The following is a 22,110-nucleotide window of genomic DNA, read 5'->3' on the forward strand; positions in this document are numbered from 1 at the left end:
AGTATTATATGAAATGCTGAAAGGTATTCTTTAAGAAGAGGAAGAAGAAGAAAAAGGTAAAGATAAAAATTATAAACAACAAATACACATCTATCAAGAAGTGAATCTAATAATCATGTGAATAAAAAATCTGATGAACAGAGTAAACTGGTGAATATAATAGAACCAAGGGCATAGAAAGGGAGTGGACTGACATTTCTTGGGGGGGGAAAGGGTGTGGAGTCAGGAAGAGACTGGACAAAAATCGTACATCTATGGATGAGGACAGTGGGAGGGGTAAGGTCAGAGGGTGCAGTGGGAAATCAGTGTAGGTGAGGTATGGGGAGAAAAAAGAAGAAAAACTGTAATAATCTGAACAATAAAGATTTAATTAAAAAAAAAAAAGGGCCCACCACAGAGTGCTCACCGTGAATTTATCAACTTAAGAAGACTCACATTTTACACAAATAATGGAAGTCTCAGAACACTAAGGATAAGGAAAGATTCTAAAAGGTAACAGAGCAAGAGAACATTCTAGCTCAGTGATGGCGAATCTATGACACACGTGTCAGAGGTGACACACGAACTCATTTTTTTGGTTGATTTTTGTTAAATGGCATTTAAATATATGAAATAAATATCAAAAATATAAGTCTTTGTTTTACTATGGTTGCAAATATCAAAAAATTTCTATATGTGACACGGCACCAGAGTTAAGTTAGGATTTTTCAAAATGCTGACACGCCGAGCTCAAAAGGTTCGCCATCACTGTTCTAGCCTATAAAGAAGCAAGAGTCAGGTTGACATCAGTGGCAGCGCAAATGCAAGAAGACAATAAAGCACCATATTTATAGTTCTGACGTGGAACCTAAGAGTCCATATCCAGGGAATCTATTCCTCAGATGGCAAGAGCAAATGAAGACATTTTTCAGGTACACAAGAACTGAGTTTAGAAACAGACTTATACTAGTAGATGCAGAAAACAGACTGACAGCTCTCAGAGGGGAGAGGGGGGGGTTGGGAGGTCTGGGTGAAAAAGGTGAAGGGATTAAGGAAAAAGGGGGAAAAACCTCATAGGCACAGACAACAGTATGGTGATTACAAGAGGGGAAGGTGTAGAAGAGGGTAGAAGGGGGATAAATGGTGATGGAAAGAGATTACTTTGGATGGTGAACACTTGAAACCTATATAATTTTATTAGCCAACATCACCCCAATAAACTCAAATTTTTTAACAAAAGAACTCAGTTTCTCATTTGTGGCCACTATTTTATAGAACTACCAGGGGTATGTTGTCCAGGGGGAAAAAAAGGAGGGAAAGGAAACAAAAGAGGTATTGATAGGGGGATTAATTTTAGGGATGCATGAGTCTTTCTCACCATCCATAGACATTTCCTTAGCTTATCAATGACCTGCTGAGTAGATGTTTTTTGTTGTCTCCAGCTTTTTTCAGTTTGGTAGGGTTTAGGTTGTGCTGGGAGTGTTCCACCTTCTGTTTCTTTTTCAGCCTTGTTTTGACCAAGTTTAACATGAATAGAAGAGATTTCTTCTTGTACCTTACATGACTTTTCTCCCTCCTCCCTCCTTTATTCTGATGCAGACCTCCTTCCCCCATTGCATCACCTTCATCTGATGGCTTTTGCTTTGCAGCACAGCCTAGGTCTGTTGGCTGGCAGCCTCTTTCTGGGCTTGCATACCAGGGAAGTGCAGATGTTCTCAGAGCATCTCAGACTGGACATGTGGGATTGCTGCAACAGTTTATCTTTATTATTATCCGCTTTCCTGTTCCTTTTCATCTGTTTCTGTTGTTTTAAAAGGTTTTGCTTATATTAATTAATTACAAGAGAAAAAATAAGCAAACTTCCACAGTTTCTGTGGCTCAGGTGCTACAAGGAGGCAAGTCGTGGATGGGGGAGGAAGGGTGGATGGCAGTGATTGTTGGCCTTTCTAGATGATCATGAGTAGCTAATATTGCAATACTGTTTCCACAGAGGCTCTTGCAGAGCATTAGTGATTAATTATGCTCACAGTCTCTCACAGTTAAATTGGTCTTTCTGTGTCTCAGTCACTAAAGTAGAAAATGTGTAGGACTGATTTATCGAGGGTGGGGGCAGCCCACACAGCAGATGAATTAGGAGTGCACCCCAGAAGTTGTATCATCTGAGCGCCTTGCTGTAACCACCATAACTTCCTTCCTTATTTTTTAATCAGTTTAAGAAGGAAAGGGCTGTATTAATAACCAGAATGCGGTATGGAAGGCTTTAACGACTTCCTTTCATTGCTTTTTTTTAAATTTCCCTTCCCCTATTTGAAACAAAAACAAAAACTTTCTGGTTTGACGACATTCTTGGTGGCATTTCAGGACTTTCCTCCCTAATTCTCATTTGACAGAGTCATGTCTCTTAGCCATTTTTGTGATTTGGTTCTGCAGCACAGTGTATATCTAAAGGGGCAGCATCAAAGACTTTGCCTTTCCAAAACTTAGCTTGCTCTTAGACAATGGAATGACTATGATGGTTCTGCATTCACTAAGATATACAGTTGGCTTCTAAAAGCACATAGTTTAAAGAAGAAATGCTGATGGATTTTTCTTTAAATCTGTAACATTACCATTTTTTTCCTTTTTATGTTGAACCAATAGCCATACAGATACCCTTCCTTCTTTTGATCAAAAGGTATTATTAAGTGATTAGGCAAGAAAAAAATATTTGCAAAATATATACCTGATATATACATACATATATATATATATATAACTATGACAGTAATTAAAAAGACAAACCACAGACTGCATTTGGCCACCATTGGAAGGGGGCAGGTTTGAAGTGTGGCCATCAGTGCTTGGCAACCCCACACAGTAGATGGAGGAAGTAGTACCTGATGGAAGAAAAGGCCCATCCTTGAAGTGGGTTTATTCCCTCGTTTTAATATAGCTCATCCTCCTGTAACATCCTGAGGAAACAGTTTATGGGAGATAAATTTTTGAAAGTTGGCCTGTCTAAAAATAAGTTTGTTCTAACTTCACATTTTTAGTGGTTTTGTGGGTTGTAACATTTTAGAGGAAAATTATTTTCCTTCAGAATTGTGAGGACATTGTTCCCCAGTCAGGTGTCTATAAGTCTGAAGCTATTTGGAAGTCTTGAATCTTTGTATATGATCTCATTTGTGCCCCCTCCTGGAAGTTTTTAGGATCTTTTACCCCTGGGATTCTCATGAGCAGTGAGAACCACCAATTCCTTTTTGCATCCTTTTCTAGCTGCTTGTCACCATCTTATCCCTTCCATTGTGTACAGAGCTCAGATTCCCACTAAACAAGAGAGAAAGTTAGTGTCTGCATAATTCTCTTATCTTGGTGGTTGTGATAGCTGAAGGGAGTGGTCATCTTTGCCCAAGCTCAGTTTGCTGCCCATAGCAAACCTGAATAATTCTTTCTGACCGATTCTGACAAGAAGTTGTTCTGTTGGCTGAATATTGAGTTAGCTAATTGCTCCAATTACATCCATATAGTGTTGGTTTTAGCTTCAAGGATGGTCGCAGGCATTGCTTCTGGCTCATAACATATTAGTGTATGTGACTCTAAACTACCCCCCAAAACAAACAATCAAACGAACAAAAAAAAGCTGTGGGGCAGCCAATAGCAAGGGAAAAACTCATTTGCCACATACAACTAAGTCAGTAGATTTTTACATAAAATGAATCCAAATACGAATTTTTTTTTTTTTTTGCAAAGGACCAAAAAGAAAAGATTGGTCCGGCATTGCCCTTAATTCTGTCCCTCATTTCTGTTTCAGTTAAGATATCTTAGCCCCTGTCCCTCAGATTACAGTTAATGACAGGGTTGTCAAGCACTCTTCAGGGTCTCATGGGGTGGTGCCAAAGCCAGTCTAGGACAAATTCCAGGCTACTGACAGCCATTCCAGGAGGTCTGTCATCTGTTCCAGTGAACAAATGCCTTTCCTGTTCCTGCCCTGAAGTAGTTAGTTCTCCTGGAGAAAACCTAGCTAAGGATGGGCAGCAGCTACAAGATTAGCCAACACAGAGAATTGTTACTTTAGTAGGTATCATTATTGGAATCTGTTTACAATATATGAAGTTGATATATTTTCCCAATACTCATACTTTTTTAAAACAAATTTTTTTTTTACTTTTTTAAAAAATATATATTTTATTGATTTTTTACAGAGAGGAAGGGAGAGAGATAGAGAGTTAAAAACATCGATGAGAGAGAAACATTGATCAGCTGCCTCCTGCACATCTCCTACTGGGGATGTGCCCGCAACCCAGGTACATGCCCTTGACTGGAATCGAACCCAGGACCTTTCAGTCCGCAGGCCGACGCTCTATCCACTGAGCCAAACCGGTTTCGGCAAAACAAATTTTTTTGAACGCTTACCATGTGCCAGTCATTGTTCCAGGTGCTTGGGTTATATCCGTGAACAAAACTGACATGGGTTCCAGCCTGTGTGGAGTTTCCATTTCAGCAGGGAGTAGATAATAAACATATAAATTATATGGTATGTTAGAAAATGTCAAGTATTATGGAGACAAGAAAATCTGAGATGGAATGAATGGGGGTTAGTTGTAGGAGAGGAAGTCTGAGAGCTAAGTCCTGGGCCAGGTGTTGCTACCCTCTACTAAGATGTGGAAAGCTGCTGAGGGAAAGTCCACTGGGCATCCGAGTAGAAATGTCCAGTGGGCAGTTTGGTGTGTAAGGCTGGAGTTAGGAAGAGAGATCTGAGCTGAGGATAAGACTTTTGGGGGTTAGAGGCATATAACTGGTATTTAAGCCTTGGGACTGGATGAAGTCACTCAGGAAGTGAGTGAGGATGGAGAAAAGCAGTCCAAGAATTGCATACTGGAAGATTCCCAGATGCCTTCAAAGAAGCCGACATTAACAGTCAGACGAGTCCAAATCGTGGGTCATTGTACTGGCAGGGGGACTGTTCTAGATTAAAGGAGACCAATTTTCTTGGTTTGAAATTTTTCAAAATGAAAAGTGTGTGAGGGAAAAGGAAGTCAAAATTTAAAATGTACTTTGCTGCCAAAGAATAATCAGCCACAGGAAAAAAAAAAAACAAGCAACTCCTACTTAAGTTTCAGATCCGTTAATTTTTCTTCAGCAGCAGCAAGATTTTTGTTTCTTTCTGGATTCCAGAGAGCATCTTTTCAAAGAGGATAAGAGTGGGGATGACAGGAAGTATTGATTATCTATGTGCCAGGCGTTGTGCTAAGTGTTTTCACATACATTGAAGGCATTGTTTCTGGATTTCTCTATTCCAGCTTGTCTCCTTGGCAAATTCTGTCCCAGCTTTTACATTGCAGATATCTCCCCCTCCTCCTCTGCACTTCCCCAACTCACACTCTTATGCTCCTACTGCTGCTTACTGTGCAGCTGTTTTCTCGTAATGTAATTATTTGTTTGCATATCTGTCCCTTGCGCAAATGAATTAAATGAGGATAAGAAATCTGTGTGTCTAACTCCAGTGGCCAGTGAGGAGTCTGGCACGCTGAAGGCACTTAGTAAGTAAGCACTGAGTTGACTAATAGCTCATGTAATCATCACTCTTCAAGGTAGTTATTATCCTCATTTTACTAATTGGTTATTTGAAGCTCAGAGAAATTAACTTGTCCAGGGATTTAAAAAAAAAGATTAATTGGCAAGGGCAGGTTTCTGTACAGGGTGTGAAGCCACTCTACCCCACTGCTTAAAAAACACAGCTCCAAAATAGTATCGGTGATATAGGGACTTATCCAGTCAGTGCTCAGATATTCCAATATTCTTGTCTGAAAGCTAGATTTTGGATTTTCCTGGCCCCTATGAAATTAAATATGCCCAACAGCATAAAGGACAAATTAAAAGTTTAAATGTGTTTCCTGTAGGAAGCTGTAATAGACATCAACTGAGAGATATGTTGCTTCTGAATGATTTAAAAGTATTAGCTGAGAGAATAGGCAAATCTATAGAGACAGAAAGTAGATTAGTGGTTGCCTAGAGTTGGGTAACGGGGTGACTGCTAACCAGTGTGAGGGTTTTTTTTGAGGGGTGTGACAAAACGCTCTAATATTAGATTGTGGTCATGGCTGCACAACTGAATGTACTACAAACCATTGACTTGCATACTTTAAATGGGTGGATTCTTTAGTATGTTAATTATATCTCAGTAAAGCCCTTTTAAAGGCATTAGCTGGGAACAAGAAATGGTTGGTCATCAGATTTTCCAGCATTCTTTCAGAATACAAATGAATTCAGTAGCTTATATGTAGTTGGGTTGTTGTCTCTATTATCTTCACTCTTAGAGGAAAACTCTTCCTCTGTACAGCTAAGTAGTTGGGGGTGTTTGTGTGTGTGTGTGGTTTTTTTTTTATATGTGTGCCCTTTTAGTTTTAGTTGTGTCACTCAAATGAGAATATCAGTGTCCCCTCGCTCCTAGCCTCCTTCCTTCATCTGGGCAGTGAGCGTGATGAACACGCTCACACAGTCTGCTAATTACCAGCTGAGCCTCACAGTGAAGGGAAGGGCATCATGAAGCCCCCAGCCCCCCAGGAGAGGGTCATAGACTCTCATAGGCTGCTATGCTGGCTTCGGGGCTAGGAGCCTTGCTCTCACAGCAGGGAGAGAGTGATGCCTAATTTCCCAAAGCAAATGGTTGATAGTATGTGAGGATGAATCAAAGAATTCAGTAGTCCACCCTTCACATCTTTAGTTGATCACATTAGTTTTGTTTTGTTTTCATTCCCTCATATCATCTATATATGGCAGGGTTGGCCAGCTTCGTTTTAGCAGAACTTATCTCCAGCCAATGATTGCTAAAGCACCTTTTCCTAACATTTTGGCCATGGCGCAGTCATGCATTCACATTATGGATCATTGTGATAAAAGCAAATGCTCTGAGGGGATCCCAGAGTGCAAAGAAACGAGATTCATTCGAGATTTGTCCATCACTCAGCAGTGGGATTGGGTGACAGGAATCTTGAAGAATAATCTACATGTCTGAATGAAAAAGCTGCTTTAGCAACCCGAGCTGGCAGATTAAGGAAAGAGACTCTACTTACTGTTCCCTCTTGCCTTAGAGAGGGAGGATGGGAATTCTTTTTTGGTGGTCAACGCAATGAGTGATGCAATGAGTAAACATCTTCCATCTATTAAAGAGAAACTATTTTGTGGTTATACAGATTGCCCAGCTGTGGTTAGCCTCTATGAGAACCATTTCCTGCGTGAAGTAAAAAGAAAGTGTCCTGCTTTCTCTAACAAACTCTGTGGGAACAGATATTTCTCTTTGTTGAAATTTCATTGCCTTAGCAAAGTGACATCGTGAGCTCAGGCTGAAAAAGCCCCCTTCTTTTGATCACTCTTGTGCAGATAATTGCTCTTCAAGTCCTGGATTGTAAGGGTACTGTGTCACGGGGAAACTGCTGATGCTGGTGATAGTGTGCCCTAGCTTTTTGAGGAGCAGGGGGAGCTGCCCTGGGGAGGGGAGCAGGTTGAGGTCTGAGCCTGGAGTTGCCCATTGAGTTAGCAGGATTGTGGCTTCTAAGAGGCAGAAGAAGATACCCTGGCAACTAAGTGAGCAAGCACCGTGACAGATGCCATCATGAGAGAGATTTGGAGTCAGGCCCCAGCAGGAGTGCCAAGTGCTGCAAAGGACCTTTGTTACCACTTTAGCCTCGTTAGTGAAAGGTCCATAAAACACACTCCTCTCCAGACAGAACTTTGAGGTGTCAGGAATCACAGCTGTGTCCAACGTCTCTATCCTTCTCATTTGGAATTTAGCATGCTTATTTAGTAGCTGTGAGATGTTTTGGTTTTTGGTGGGGTTTTTTTTTTTTTGGGGGGGGGGGAGTAATTTTGTAAAATGTATGCTAGCCAACTTGTGAGTTTCATAGAAAGCCACGTGGTTAATGTGCTTACCCATTTCTAAAAAGGAGTACGGGCATGACTTGTTCTCAGTGAGGTCTCTGTGATGTCAGACTAAGAATACTTCTGGTCTGCCTGAAAACAGTCCTACATCCTGAAACTTTAACCTTGATGTCAACCTGGGTGGTACCCAGGAATTTAAAATGTATTTTATGTTGACATCCTCAGATATTTTCATGAGGAGATGAGATCTGCCTGGAAGAAAAAGAAAGCTAAACGTCAGAGAAAAAGCAGAATGCTGAGGTTTGAGAAAGCATGCCAACTCCCTAATCAGCAATTAGCCAAACAACCCATAATTGAGGCACATTTATCTTACATGCCCCATGCTTTGCTTCTCAAGTTAGCTAGTTTGAAAGATGTCCTGTTTACCCAACTGCACTTTCCTGATGGGAGTGATCAGAGTGAGTATGGCTCCTGTTCTTAGCCCTGTCAGGTAGGCTGGCCGCTGACCCGCCCTGGCTTAGCTCTGTCACAGGAGAAAGACAACAGAGCTCACCTTAGAGAGGTCATTGACTTGTTAGCTACCAGATCCTGATTCAGCCTCATCTTTTCTTTGCCTCTGTGGCTGTGATTGTTTAAGAGCCCATATGGAACCAGTATCTGGAAAATAAGCTATGCTGTCCTCAGTTGAGCTCCCAGGGTTCTGCATAAAGAAAAATGTCATTATGCACTTTGTTAGAAGCTGTATTTAATAATTCCTTTAAAATTCTGTCTCATAAATATCAATGGCCTATTTGTGTTGGTCAATAAATTATTCTCCCCAGCTGTGCCTGATCATACAAATTATAGCAACAACAGTTTGCACCTTGGAGGGAAAGCATCCTCCCTCCCCAGGCATTATCCTCATTCCCAATGAACTACACATTTCCTCCTCGGAGAGCCCCCAGGCTTCTTCACTCCCCAATTGCGATAAAATGGAGGCCCTTCTCTGCTTTGCCATGACCCGCCACCATGGGAATGGCACAGGAAGGAAATTACTGGAGCAGAGACAGGAAGGGATATGGCATTATCTCTTTCCCAGGGAACGAGATGAAACCACATGGGAGTGGGACAAAAGAGAAAGGAAACTCAAAAGCATCATTTTCTAGAGGTCTGGTGGGCTGACCAGAAGAGTTTTTCTTTGCCCCTGACTTCTGTGTCACTTAACCCTTATACATACAGTCCCCTAGCTCCTTGTTCAGACATTTAGGTAAATGCTTCTGGGTTGGCTGGAGACCTCTGTTCTCACCATTGGCCTGTCCAATCTAGGACTCTGCTAACGACCCATAAACCTTGGCCTTTTTTCTAGTTACCGCTCTTTTCACTGTTTAGAGACTTCCTTATAGCCAAAATGTTATCATCCCTTTGTGATTTTCTGAATATTTGTCCATCAAATAGGATCCTTAGACATGGTCAGGGTATTATAGAGTGAGGCACCAGAAATGAGCATTCAGAACTCTTGAGAGTATGTATGGTCCTACATATTACACATTATTTACAAATGCAGACCATGCTGGATTAAAAGATGAAAGGAGACTAATGAAACTTCAAACATGGACTAAAGTAGGTATGTTTCAGAGTTATGTTATAAAGATGTAGAGCAGCTGAAATCAAATCAGACAAACTTAAGTGCAATTCATTCTTGGAATTGGCATAAGAGCAATAACACTTTGTAGCAAAAAAAAATTCTGTTTGTAGAAAAACTGTGAAGCTGCTGCTATTTGCCAGCTTTTATTTTTACCTTTTGCTGATAGATGCCACTTTTTGTTGTTGTTGTTGTTGCTGGCACCTTATCAATGTCAATAATAGATTTAAGAGTACTGACAATTTTGCAAGCCACAGAATGTTAAAGATCATGTGGAACTTCTTGTGTTACTTCTGGTTTTCCAGTTTCCTGAACCCGATGTCCCATAGAATACTGTCAGTACAAGGTTGGGAGGTAAATGGGATTTATTTTAAATATTTTTATTGTTTTCAGAGAGGAAGGGAGAGGGAGAGGGAGAGAGAAACATCAAGAGAGAATCATTGACTGGCTGCCTCCTGCATGCCCCCTACTGGGGATTAAGCCCGAAACCTGGGTATGTGCCCTGACTGGTAATCAAACTGTGAACTCCTGGTTCATAGATTGACACTCAACCACTGAGCCACACTGGCTGGGTGGTGAATGGTATTTAAACTCTCTCCCTAAAGTACTGCTGGCATCCAGTCTGTTCATTGAATGGTCTGGCCTTTGGGGAGATTTACTTAGAGATTTACACAAATGTGGAGTGAAATTGGCCCAGGGATTGGGACTTTACTTTTCATTCTTATGGATTTCAGCTAAATCCAAAGAAAATCTGAAAGAGAACACTGGTTTCAAGCAGACAGTTCTCACTGAAGAATTGTCGTCATAAACTTTCTTCCCATTATTCAGAAAGTACCATGCCATTTCCAGATCCTTGTATGGTTCTGGAAAATAGTCCATGTCTGAGCTACAAAAAAGTCCACTCCTGCATTGTAAACAGATGACAAATACTAAGAAAACTGCATATCTCTGCCAAAGAATCTTTGTTCCAAATAATTTGCATTTCAATGGTTATGCAAGTTATGAGATGGAAAGCATAGACTTGAGCCAGGCTCTGTATGTTTGAAGTTAAATAAAGATCAGTAGTGCTTCCAAGCACATGTGTTGACCCCATCCTTGCTGGTTCAGTTTTGGAGCTATCTTTTCTGGCTTATCAGTTAAAGTATAATATTGAATCTTTCTGTTATGAGAAAAAATTGGGTAAGTCTATTGTCAAGTCTTGGGGATTTAGTTCATTAAACATGTAGCAATCATGTATCATGGCAAGGCTTTGTGCTACACTGTGACCGAATCAAAAATGAGTAAGACATGGGCCTGTATCCTACATTGAGATCCAGGACAACAGGGGAAATAATACATCCCCCCAAAATTAGCAATGATAGAAATCAGAGTGTGGAAGGCATCCTCAAAAGTAATCCCCATCTCCAGCATCAGCAAGATGGAGAAGACAGGCTGAATGTCAAAAGCATTGGGTACTAGTCCCAACTCTCCCTCTGTAACCTGGGCAGATTTCTTAATCTTCTTGGAATCCTTCTTGGATTCTTTAAAATAAAGAGATTGGATTAAACAGCCTCTCAGCTGCTCCCTCTCCGTGCCCTCCTAGTATATGGTTACATCTGTTAGATTTTCTCCTTGAAGCCAAAGATTATGCCTTGTATTGTGTCCACAGTTCCAAGTATAATGTCTGGTATACAGTAATTTCTCAGTAATCTCTGTTGGATTAAGACAATGATGAAGGACTCTAAATGTACCCCCAAACCTAAAAGTCTATTCTGTGGGATGACTGGGTGCTTAAGCTGATTTTAAAGATAAGGGGGAAAATGTTCCCACTTAGCTTTCACAGCCAGTTGTGTTCTGTCATCTTTTCTAGTTCCACTTAAAAAGTTACTTTTCCATATTTCAGAGAGGAAGGGAGAAGAAGAGAGAGATAGAAACATCTATGATGAGAGAGAATCATTGATTGGCCGCCTCCTGCACGCTCCCTACTGGGGATCGAGCCCACAACCCGGGTATGTGCTCTGACCGGGAATCAAATTTTGAGCTCCTGGATCATAAGTCGAAGCTCAACCACTGAGACACACTAGCCAGGCTCCAGTACCTCACTGAGGGTGGCCATATAGAAGAGTGCTTTTGCTACAATTTGGGTGAACCTGAGTCCATGCTCATGGGCAGGAGCCAAGCAAACACTTACTATAATGTCTTTATGACAGATGGAGTTCATTTAGTTGCAATCAATATTCTCATGCTTACATTTCTGGAGCTAAAGAGAAACAGTAAATTCTAGCAAATTATCCTTGTAAACTTTGGATTCAGAGATGAAAAAGACAACTATCTTTTTTGTCCCTTTTCCTTTTCTGAGTTTCTGAATTGTTTTCTGTGAGGTCTTGGCTGGTATCTGGTGTTGGGTGAGGTCATTGGGCGAGGTGGGAAGGGAATTGAAGATATAATTGCTGATTGATAGAAAACTGGACAGAATACACAAGAATAAAAAGCTTGGTAAGTGTCTTTCACCAGAATGCCTACTGCACTCAGCCATGCTCTCTCTATGGTGGGAAGCTGACTGGTTAGCTTGAAAGCCCTGCTTCTCAGACAGAATTAGTGTTTACATCGAACTATGGTAGTAAGATAAATGGAGTAGTGTGATATTCAGGAGGAGGTGGTTGAAATATCATTATTACATTGAAAAAATCTTGGCAACAATACTCTGGACACGTCTGAGTATAACATTCTGGATGTCATCTGTGAGTGAGCTAGTGCACAGTGCCTTTCTTTGGACTTTGACTTGCAACAGGTGGGTGAGGATTCTCTTGAGTGAAGTACTACGGTCTTCTGTGACACAGCTCACCACACTTTAGAAGCAAAACCAAGAAATCCATGGCTGGGGCTAGAGGTGGTCTGTGAAAGCCATCTTTCGGTAGTACCTTTCCCTTACAGCTTAGGCTTCAGAACAGAGAAAAATCAGTGGTGCTGGAACTGCATCGGTTCATGCTGACAGCAAATAGGTCTCCAAGGGAATTCTGGCCTCCCTCTCCACAGCTTTGCAGTCTACACAGCTGGCAAATGCCTATGGGGAACCTGTGCTGATTTACTGCCTTTCAACTCACCACAGTGCTTAGAGACGGATATGTTCTGCCACAGTGCCCTCTGCAGTGTCCTTTCACAGCACAGAGAGCCAGCAACCCCTGCCCAGAGCTGATTCCTTCTTGCATGCCTCAGCTTTCCTGAAAGTCTGATAGGTGAACCTTAACACAGAGATAGGGCCAGGGTAAACCTGCTTTTTGAGACCTGTGATGGAATGTCGCCAGGTTATGCCACTAAAGCTCCCTGTCAAGGTGGGAGAGTGAGTGGGAGCTGCAGGGACCCCACATGCCAGGTTCCAGGAAGAAAGTGCCGGTCTCTCTGTTACGATGAGCCTCTGTGCATCCTGGCTGCTACTATAAATGTGTCATTCACTTTGATTTAGCTTCAAATAAAAGACAGGTAATTTTGCTTTCAAGACTATCAAATTAGGAAATTATAAACCATGTTAATGATCCAATGAAGTCAGACCTAGAAGCTTTCCCCTAAAGCATAATAGCACAGGTGACATTGTGCTGATGTTCAGGGTGAACAAGGCAAGCGGGGGTGGGGGGGGGGCTGGTTATGGGTTTTTGCTTTGCTGGAAGTCTCTTCACTGCTGTGCAGCAAAAAATCATTCTCTCATAGACTTCTCAAAGTGATTTGTGGGAAAGGTGGTATAATCTGGGAATATCAGAGCTGTGGGCTGAGGGGCACAGATGGTGTCCAAAGCCTGTGGTGCTGCCCCAATACAGTGGGGAACTGGTTGTTGAGAGCTGATGGGTGAATACAAGTGGAAATTGCTCCCCTTAGAATCTCCTGACTTAAAAGTGTTTTGAACACTTTTTATTCTACAAAGAGCTGCTTCTCTCCCACTGATTGGTTCTTTGATCTAGGTGACATTATTGGGTTTATCAAGTGCCTGCTATTTGCAGAACTATATCCATGTTCTCTGGGGAGATTTGAAGTATCCACATAAGGAAAATCCTGTTTCTCTTAAACCTTTTAGATTCCTCTCAAAGCAGAATTTTAGGTAAGGCTTTAAGTGCAGGTAGGTTATTTGGGAAGTCATCCCAGCAAGCAGGAGTGAGGGTAGGGAGTGGGACAGTGAGATAGGGAATCAGGAAAAGCCGATACAATTGTGTATTTCCAAGGCCACGAGGGCTCAATGCCACCAGAACTTCTGAGAAGCATTCAGAGTATCTCCCAGAATTGCCTGTGTGAGGACAGGAGACTGGGCCATTTGGCCACCAGCTCTTGTCCCCATGAGGGTGGTCTCAATGGCATGAACTCTACCACATGTCCAGGCATTGCTTGTGACACGTAGGCAGGGTCAAAGGAGGCCCCACAGTCAGAAATGGAAAGCCTCTAGGTGTGTGCTTTGGTGGAATGTTGTCAGCAGTGACTCTGAGCTTACTCAGAATTGACCAGTGTGGGGGACAGCTAAAATTAGAGTCCTCGAGCATCTGCTATGGAAAGGATTCATGCTATAATAGGAAAAGGACTGGGGTGCAATAGAAACAACACCAGGAGATAGCTAATCTAGAGATTGAGGGGAAGGGTCTTGGAAGGCTTCCTGGAGGGAGTGGTTTCTAAGCTGAGACAGGGCCAGATGAATTGGAGGCAGGTAGAGGTGAGGTAGAGGTTCAGCATAGGTTGGAGCATAGGTTTCAAGGTTAGGGGTGGCAAGAGAAGATCAGGAGGAACTTGTAAGTTAAGGAGTTTAGACTTATTATGAGAGCAATAGGGGCCCAGAAAGAGACATTTAAGCAGAAAGACATGGTAAGCTTTGTGTTTTAGAAAATTCATTCTAATGACAGCATGTAGAATAGATGCCAGGATAGAGCAAGTTGGGGAGATGGGTGAAGAGGCTGCTGAATTATCCAGGTGAAAGGCTATAACAATGTGAACCAAGTTAGTGACGGTGAGGCAGGTGAGAAGTAAAAAGACTTAACATATTTAGTTTCTAATGATGCTCTGCTCCTGGTAAAAGTGTGTGTGTGTGTGTGTGTGTGTGTGTGTGTGTGTGTGTGTGTGTGTTGATGAAGAGATTGTTGTAGGGAAAGAATTTTTAGAAAACATGATTGAAAGCTCATAAAGAGCCCTTTGGAAAATCCTCATGCAAATTGAGAAGTAAAATAGCTGTCAAAATATTTCAAGTAAATTCTCACCTTAGAGGCGAAATAGCACAGTGCACTGCTTCGTCCTGGGTCTGCATTTTCTATTGGTTTGACCTTTGTTATATCATTTAACCTCTTCAAACTTTGTTTATTTGTTCAGCTCAAGAAAACTATTCTTCTTAAGCCTTGAGATGAGGATGCCTGCCCAGCCTATTCTGACTTGATCTGAAGCTAACAGCATGTAATAAGATAGGACCACAACAGGGAAGCTAACATCCTCTCAATCAACATGAATACAATGAGAGTGTGGAGGGGAATTTTTCAGCCCCAAGAATCTTGTGTGCAGTGTGGACACTGGCCTGTCAGCTCACTCCAGGGCAGAGACAGGGACCCATCCTTCACCAGCTCCGTGTTGCAGGGAGATGGGGTTTCAGAATGGTTAGTGTGACACAGGGTCATCTCGAAGCCTCCTCCTCCAACTCTGAGACACAGTGCTCCTCTTTCACAGGCCATTGGGGGAATAAGATAAGAAAATGTTTATGAAGGCACTTGGAGAATCAGCATTCTGGGCAAGTGAAAGTTATTGATGTTATCAGTAGGTCTTATGATGTTGTTAGCTCATAGAGGCGTTTAAATGCTTTAACTCTCTTGCATATTCCAGGGAAGCAGAAAATAACTTCCAGTTTCCTGCATGCTGGTATATTACTGGTCTTAGTTTCATGAAGAGGCCAAAAGCCGTATCCTTCCCCTAATACCACCTCTTGCTGACTAGCTGCTTTCTGTTTCTCTTATTTTATCGCATAACATTGACTGGAAACATTTGACCTGCCAAGACTTGAACTTGGGCATATGGGGTTTCTCCCACAGTCCATGATAGCAGCACCAGCAAATAGAACACAGGCTGTACATTCCCTGCTTTCAGGGTAAGGAATGTTCTCCACCTCCTGGGAAAAACCAGGACCCTGACTCACAGGAGTTGAAAGGAAACTGATCTCAGAATCCTTATAAGATATGTGACTTCTTGATCATCACTGTTGGGATCTGGTTCTCTTTCTCTTAAAAGAATTCCCTGGGGCTTTAGTCCACAAATTATGACAATGATTCAGTATGGCTAACATGTATTGCACCTTTATTCTGTGCCAGGTGCTGTTTTAAGCACTTTACGAGTAAGATACTCTATAGCATATGAGTAACTATTCACTTTGTAGATTAGGAAATCGAGGCAGATGTGGTTAAATAACTAGCCTCAAGTCGGTTAGAGCTGGAATATGAACCTAGGCATGTGATCCTAAAGCCGTGTCTGAATCATGCTCTGCTTCTCCATCCTTGCAAGCAGAGACCTGTCAGCATACAGAGGTCTTCAGGATTTTCTGTCCCCAGGTCCTTGAGCGGTCAGAGGAAAAGTGCATTAGACTTCTGCTCTATTTGACGTGTTCTCCATACTGGACAGGAAGTACCCTAGATCCAAACATGTCCCATTAAGATAAATACTTGAATCCAGGGAGCCCCATGCCAATCAGAAAAACCATTAATCAAGAGATTATAGTTTTCACATGCTACATGTTTCGTGTTTTCGCTTTCCCTAGATTAAAAAGATCCAGTGGAATGAACAGCCTTTTGGGAAAAATTGGAGCCAAGAAGCAGAAGATGAGCACCCTAGAGAAGTCCAAATTGGACTGGGAGAGCTTCAAGGAGGAAGAGGGCATTGGTGAAGAACTAGCCATCCACAATCGAGGAAAAGAAGGGTAAGAAGAAAAGCTGCTATTCCTCTGAAAAACCCTAAGAACTCTGAAATAGTTTATTATGGACAGGCCACCCAATTTAAATGAAAACTGTGAGTACTTTGGTTTGTCAGTGAAGCTCTGTTCTAAGTAGGGGAGGTCCTGGCAGTGAGAATATCACTGGGGGTGACAGGAAGGGAGGGCCATGTGAGCAGCACTTCTCTTGGGGACAGCACTTCTCTTCTGATCTGAACTTGCTGAATTACAGCTCCTGTGAACTCTAAGTCACCTCGTTGATTCACATGGTCAGATGTGGCTCACTGTATCAGTCTTGGCCTGACCTGAGTTATTTGGCCTTCTGAGAAGCCAAACTAACTCAGTGCTTCAAAAGCAGCCAACAGAAGGCCTAGATGTCTCATTACCATGGGATTTATTTTTATCCATGTCATTATGATCTAGGGTGGGGCTTCGCCCTTGGCTTCAGCCTGTATGACATGCCAGCCCTGGCCATCACTTGCAACCCCTTCCTTTTCACTTTGCAATACAAAGAGGATGTCCATAAACTATGTATTTAAGAATATCAAGAAAGAAAGTGTTTAGTGAGTACTTAGGAACCACAGAAGGCTAAGGAACAAAGCTACTACGGAAGTGGGTCCATGGTTCAAGGTCAACACTCCCCACCCCTAATAGTGACAGGAAGTGCTGTGTGGCTCATCAGACAGTCCTGGATGTTCATCACCCCTCCCCTCACCAGTAAGGGCTCTCTCTGAGGCACACTGGACGTCTCTGAGGCTTAGCTCCTTCCCCAATAAAATTGGAATAATGATACCACCCTTAGTGGTTGTGAGGATCTTATGAAATACTACATGTAATATATGTATAATACATACAAGTAATATACATAAAGCCCTTTGCAGAATGCCTGTCACATAAAGTCATGCATTAAGTGGTAGGCACTTAGATTATTTACAAGCTAAACTATAATAAAGACAGATGAGGGATTTATTTGGAGGGTTATGTATTTTAAATTAGGCTTTAAGATTATTTGAGTGAACTTGGAAGCTGATTAGTATCAGTAGAAAAACATTTTTTTTACTGACTTTATGAGCTTATTTAACTACCAGACTTCTAAGTTAGTCTGTCAAAGATGGAATGTCACAGAACAGAGGTGGAAGTGCCAAAGCCACCTGGGAAGGCCCAGGTAAAGAGTAGACAGGAGTCAGTGTTATTTAGAGAAGGCTTCTGACATTTGCCCCAAACTTACCCACTCCTTGACTCAGCTGTACTCACTCACATTTGCCTAGTGATCTAAGGCAGCAAAGGAACTGCCAGTGTGTTTCTCTCAATATTGATTACTAGAGGCCCGGTGCATGAAAATTCATGCACTGTGGGGGGGTCCCTCAGCCTGGCTTGTGCCCTCTCACAGTCCAGGAGCCCTTGGGGAATGTCCGACTGACAGCTTAGGCCCGCTCCCTGTCTGCAGGAGGTGACGGGAGGTGACTGGCGGGCCAATTGGGAGACAGCGCCAGCCGGCCACAAGTGGCCAGCCCTGCCCCCCCATCGCCCCACTGCTGCCACTGCTGCTGGTGGCTTTCCTCTGCGGCAACTGGAGGGACTATCAGGACGGTGACGCCCCCCCCCCCCAATCACTGTCTCCTCCCTCTGCCCGCTGGCACCCACCTTGGCTGGCCTGGCACTGCCCACTGGCTGGCCCTGCCCCCCTCCTACTGGTCGTTCCGCTGTTCGGTCGATTTGCATATTAGGCTTTTATTATATAGGATATGGGTTGGACAATGTTCATTCTGCTTGAGCTTATAGAGGTCTTATAAAAATAAGGAGTGATGCTTTAAAGATAAGGGACAGTTAATAAAATTAAAACTGGAAGAGAACATGAGATTGAAAAAGTCATCTCCATGAGGAGGACTTTTCAGGCAATGGAAAATCGAGGAACTAGGTTAGAGAACAATTGATTGTGTGCACCTTTTAAATTCACCACATATGTATAACTTCTTGTCTGCTGTGGGCAACTCTCTCAGCTCTCATTATTTGGAAAATGTCCATGTGTTTCCTCATTCTTGAAGGAGACAGACGCACACACACATGTAAACAGATGAGATATGAGTCTCTCATATCTTTTATCTACACACACGTCATACAGAAGTCTCTATATTACGTGTGTGTAGATAAGTGCTTTGCTTTTCCCTCCTTCTCTGAGACTTTTCCCCTGGCCAGGTGATTCTGCAGGTCTGATCAAGTTTTTCCAAGGTAGATCTGATAACTTCTGTGCTTTGCCTTTGGCTATTTTTACCCTTCGCTCACTTGCTTTCCTAGCTCCTGCAGGCAGATCAAAGGGCCCAAAACCCCATCCTCTGGGTGTTTGTCCAAAGTTCAGGGAACAGACCCTTGTACAGAGCTGCTAAGTCAGAGTCATACTTATCTAGCTCTTTAAATTCACCCCTTAAGTCAGGGGTGGGGCACCTTTTTCCTGCCAAGGACCATTTGAATATTTATAACATCATTTGTTGGCCATTCAAAATTATCAACTTAAAAATTAGCCTCTTATATTTGTTCAAACATTTAATTAACTCACCCCTAATGCCTTGGCAGGGTCAGACCAAATGGTTTCCTGGGACTTATATGGCCTGCAGGCCGCACATTCCCCACCCCTGCTAGGAGCTTCCAATGCACAGCCAGGGTTGAGAATCACTTAGACCACAGCATCAGAATTCTAAAGATGAATTAACTAATGTCACCCCAATAAATTTAATAAAAATTTTAAAAATTCTAGAGATGAGAGCAAGACAATCAGCTGCTGGGTGAGCCTTTCCAGCACATGGTAACTAGAGAGCCAACTTCAAAACATGATATCAAGAAGGGCAAGAAGATTCCTATTGAGAAGTGTGCCCAGTGCCACAGTGTTGAAGGGAGGGAAGCACAAGAACCAAACCTGTAAGGTCTTTTTGGGCAGAGGCAGGTCAGGCCCCCAAATTCTCCTACACAGATGCCAACAAAACCAAAGGCATCATCTAGGAAGAGGATCCTCTGCATGAAGATGTGGAGAATCCCCAGAAGTATACCCCTGGAACAAAGTGATCTTTACTGAACAAAGAAGGGGAAAAGGGCACATACGATAACGTCTCAAAAAGCTACCTTTGAGTGATGATTGGCTTCTGCCATATTTATTATGAGATCGTGACCTTTTTATAAGCACCATATTTAAGTTGATCTCATGTATAAGAATTCAGGTCATGACCCATGATAAAATTATTCCTGTTATGCAGTTCTGGTTAAAATAAGATTGGATTGGAGTTAAAAGGTTGTTGTGCTTTTTGTGTTTTGATGTTAATTCCAGTTTAGTAAGTACTATCATGTTTTTGCCCTTGTAAAGATTTGATAGAATTTGAAGCTAGATTTGTTATTATTTCCAATTTTTTAAATAATGATTTTGCTATCTTAAAATATTCACATAAGGGAACAAGGCGCCTTGAGAAACAGCAGGCACAGAATCAGATCTGCAAAGAATTTTTAGGCAATGGAAATATCAGGTACAGATTTTTAACTTTAAAAAAATACCCTCACAGATTTGAAAAAGACAAAAGTAATTTCTAGAAAAATATAATGACCATAATTAAAAACTAAATGATTAGATTTAACAATAGATGAATCAGCTGAAAAGAGAATCCATGAACTGGAAAACAGTCAGAAGAAATTAATTCAGAATATAGTTCACAAAGACAAAAAATATGGAAGGGAAGTTAAGCACCTCGGAGGACAAAGTAGGAAAAGATGAAAGACACCTCTTTATAGACTTTTTAAAACACAAAAAATCCCAAGATAAATAAAATAAAAATTCAAACTAGACATAAAAGAGCAAAACTGCAGAAAACCAAAGACGAACAGAAAAATCTTAAGAGCAGATTTCACAGAAAAAAGACATTTCTGTGAAAGGAGGGGCATTAGACTGACACATGGCTTCTCATCTGCAACAGTACAAGCCAAAGACGCTGGAATGATCTGCTCAGAATGCAAAAATAAACAACCCCCAACTGTTGGGGTCCAGCCCCAGCAGGTCCAGGGGTCCCCAAAGGTGTGGACGGAGTCGGCGAAGAAGGAATGACACGGAGACAGCGTTCAGTTGATCAGCAGCCTAGCCAGGATCTCTAGCCAAGTTCTGGTTAGGATCTCCAGCCAGGTTCTGTGTCCATGTTCTGTTGCTAGGTTCTCCAGCCAGGTTCAGTCACCAGGTTCTAGTCAGGTTCTCTTGCCATGTTCTATCCAGGTTCTGTCTCTAGGTTCTGTTTAGGATCTCCAGCCAAGTCCTGTCTCTAGGTTCTGTGTCTAGTTTCTGTCTCCTGTTGTCTTGTTACATCTGTATTTATATCAGCTGATTCCCATCCTATCAATCTCTATTCCAAAGGTTAGGGTGTTTCTTATCTCCATTCCAGGGAGTAAAGATTATGTAGCTTAAGCATGATTGTTTGTAGTTAAAGTGATTAACTACCCGCCTGGCACTTAGTTAAGGGGTTTTATCTCCTCCCTAACTTCAGGGAAAAATTCCTACCCGGGGAGAGGTGACCTTGGTTAAAACACATAGCGCCAAGAAGGGGAGCAAACATATTAAGAACAGTATGCCATATACGCCAGGTCCCTTGAGACATATGCTGTGCAGGTGTTTCTTCCCTGCAGCGACTGTGTCAAGCAGCAAGGATGGATCGGCTTCCGGCACCCAACCTAGACTTCTGTATTACGTGTGTATAGATAAAGATATGAGATTCATATCTCATCTGTTTACGTGTGTGTGCGTCTGTTTGTCTCCTTCAAGAATGAGGAAAAATATGGACATTTTCAGAATAATGAAAGCTGAGAGAGTTGCCCCTAGCAGACAAAGAGGTGTGTGTGTGTGTGTGTGTGTGTGTGTGTGTATACACACACACACACATATAGTGAATTTAAATGAGTGCTGATTATATAAAACAATAATGTCTTGTATAGTGTTAGGTGTTTTTTTTTTTCTTTCTTTTTTTTAATCCTCACCCGAGGATATTTTTCCATTTATTTTTAGAGAGAGTGGAAACGAGAGGGAAAGACAGAAATATCTATGTGAGAGAAATACATTGATTGGTTGCCTCCTGCACACACCCCAACGAGGGCCCGGGCCGGGGAGGAGCCTGCAGCCGAGGTATGTGCTCTTGACTGGAATCCAACCCAGGACCCTTCGGTCTGCAGGCCAACGCTCTATCCACTGAGCCAAACTGGCTAGGGCAGGTTTTTTTCCTTAAAGCCAGATAGTGTTAAAACACCTGGCAACTAATATATAAAAGTTGGAAGATGGTAAGTGTAGTTTAGTTTTTCAAAGATCTTGTATTATCCAGGAGGAGGGTAAAGGTGTTGATTAAATGTGCATATTTGGATAAATTCCAAAGGAATGGAGGGAGAATAATGAAATGATTTGTGAAAGAAGACACTAAAAGAGAATTAAAGAAACCAAACATGCAGGACAAATAATAAGCACAAAATAAAATGATAGCTTTACAACTTAATGTATATTAGACAAAATAGACTTTAAGGCAGATACATTACCAGAAATAAAGAAGGCAGTCTCATCATAAAAATGTTCAATTTATCTGGGAGATAAAATAATGCAAATTCATATATACCATTTTGCATTATCTACTGAAGCTCAGTATAGTTATTCCCTGTGACTTAGCAATTTCACTCCTAGCTGTATTCCCAACAGAAATTCAGTTATATATTCCCCAAAAGACAAATGTGAGAA

General features: G+C 41.9%; 1 protein-coding gene across 1 annotated transcript in view; it reads left to right on the forward strand.

Moving 5' to 3' along the window:
- Positions 1-22,110, forward strand: part of CFDP1 (craniofacial development protein 1) — a 99,425-nt gene that overhangs the window by 70,114 nt on the left and 7,201 nt on the right. Inside the window, exon 6 of the mRNA XM_005862610.2 lies at positions 16,200-16,358. Within this exon, the coding sequence (XP_005862672.2) occupies positions 16,200-16,358 (159 nt within the window). The remainder of the gene's footprint in view (positions 1-16,199; positions 16,359-22,110) is intronic.

This window comes from Myotis brandtii, unplaced genomic scaffold, assembly GCF_000412655.1.
Source record: "Myotis brandtii unplaced genomic scaffold, ASM41265v1 scaffold165, whole genome shotgun sequence".
Taxonomy (NCBI): domain Eukaryota; kingdom Metazoa; phylum Chordata; class Mammalia; order Chiroptera; family Vespertilionidae; genus Myotis; species Myotis brandtii.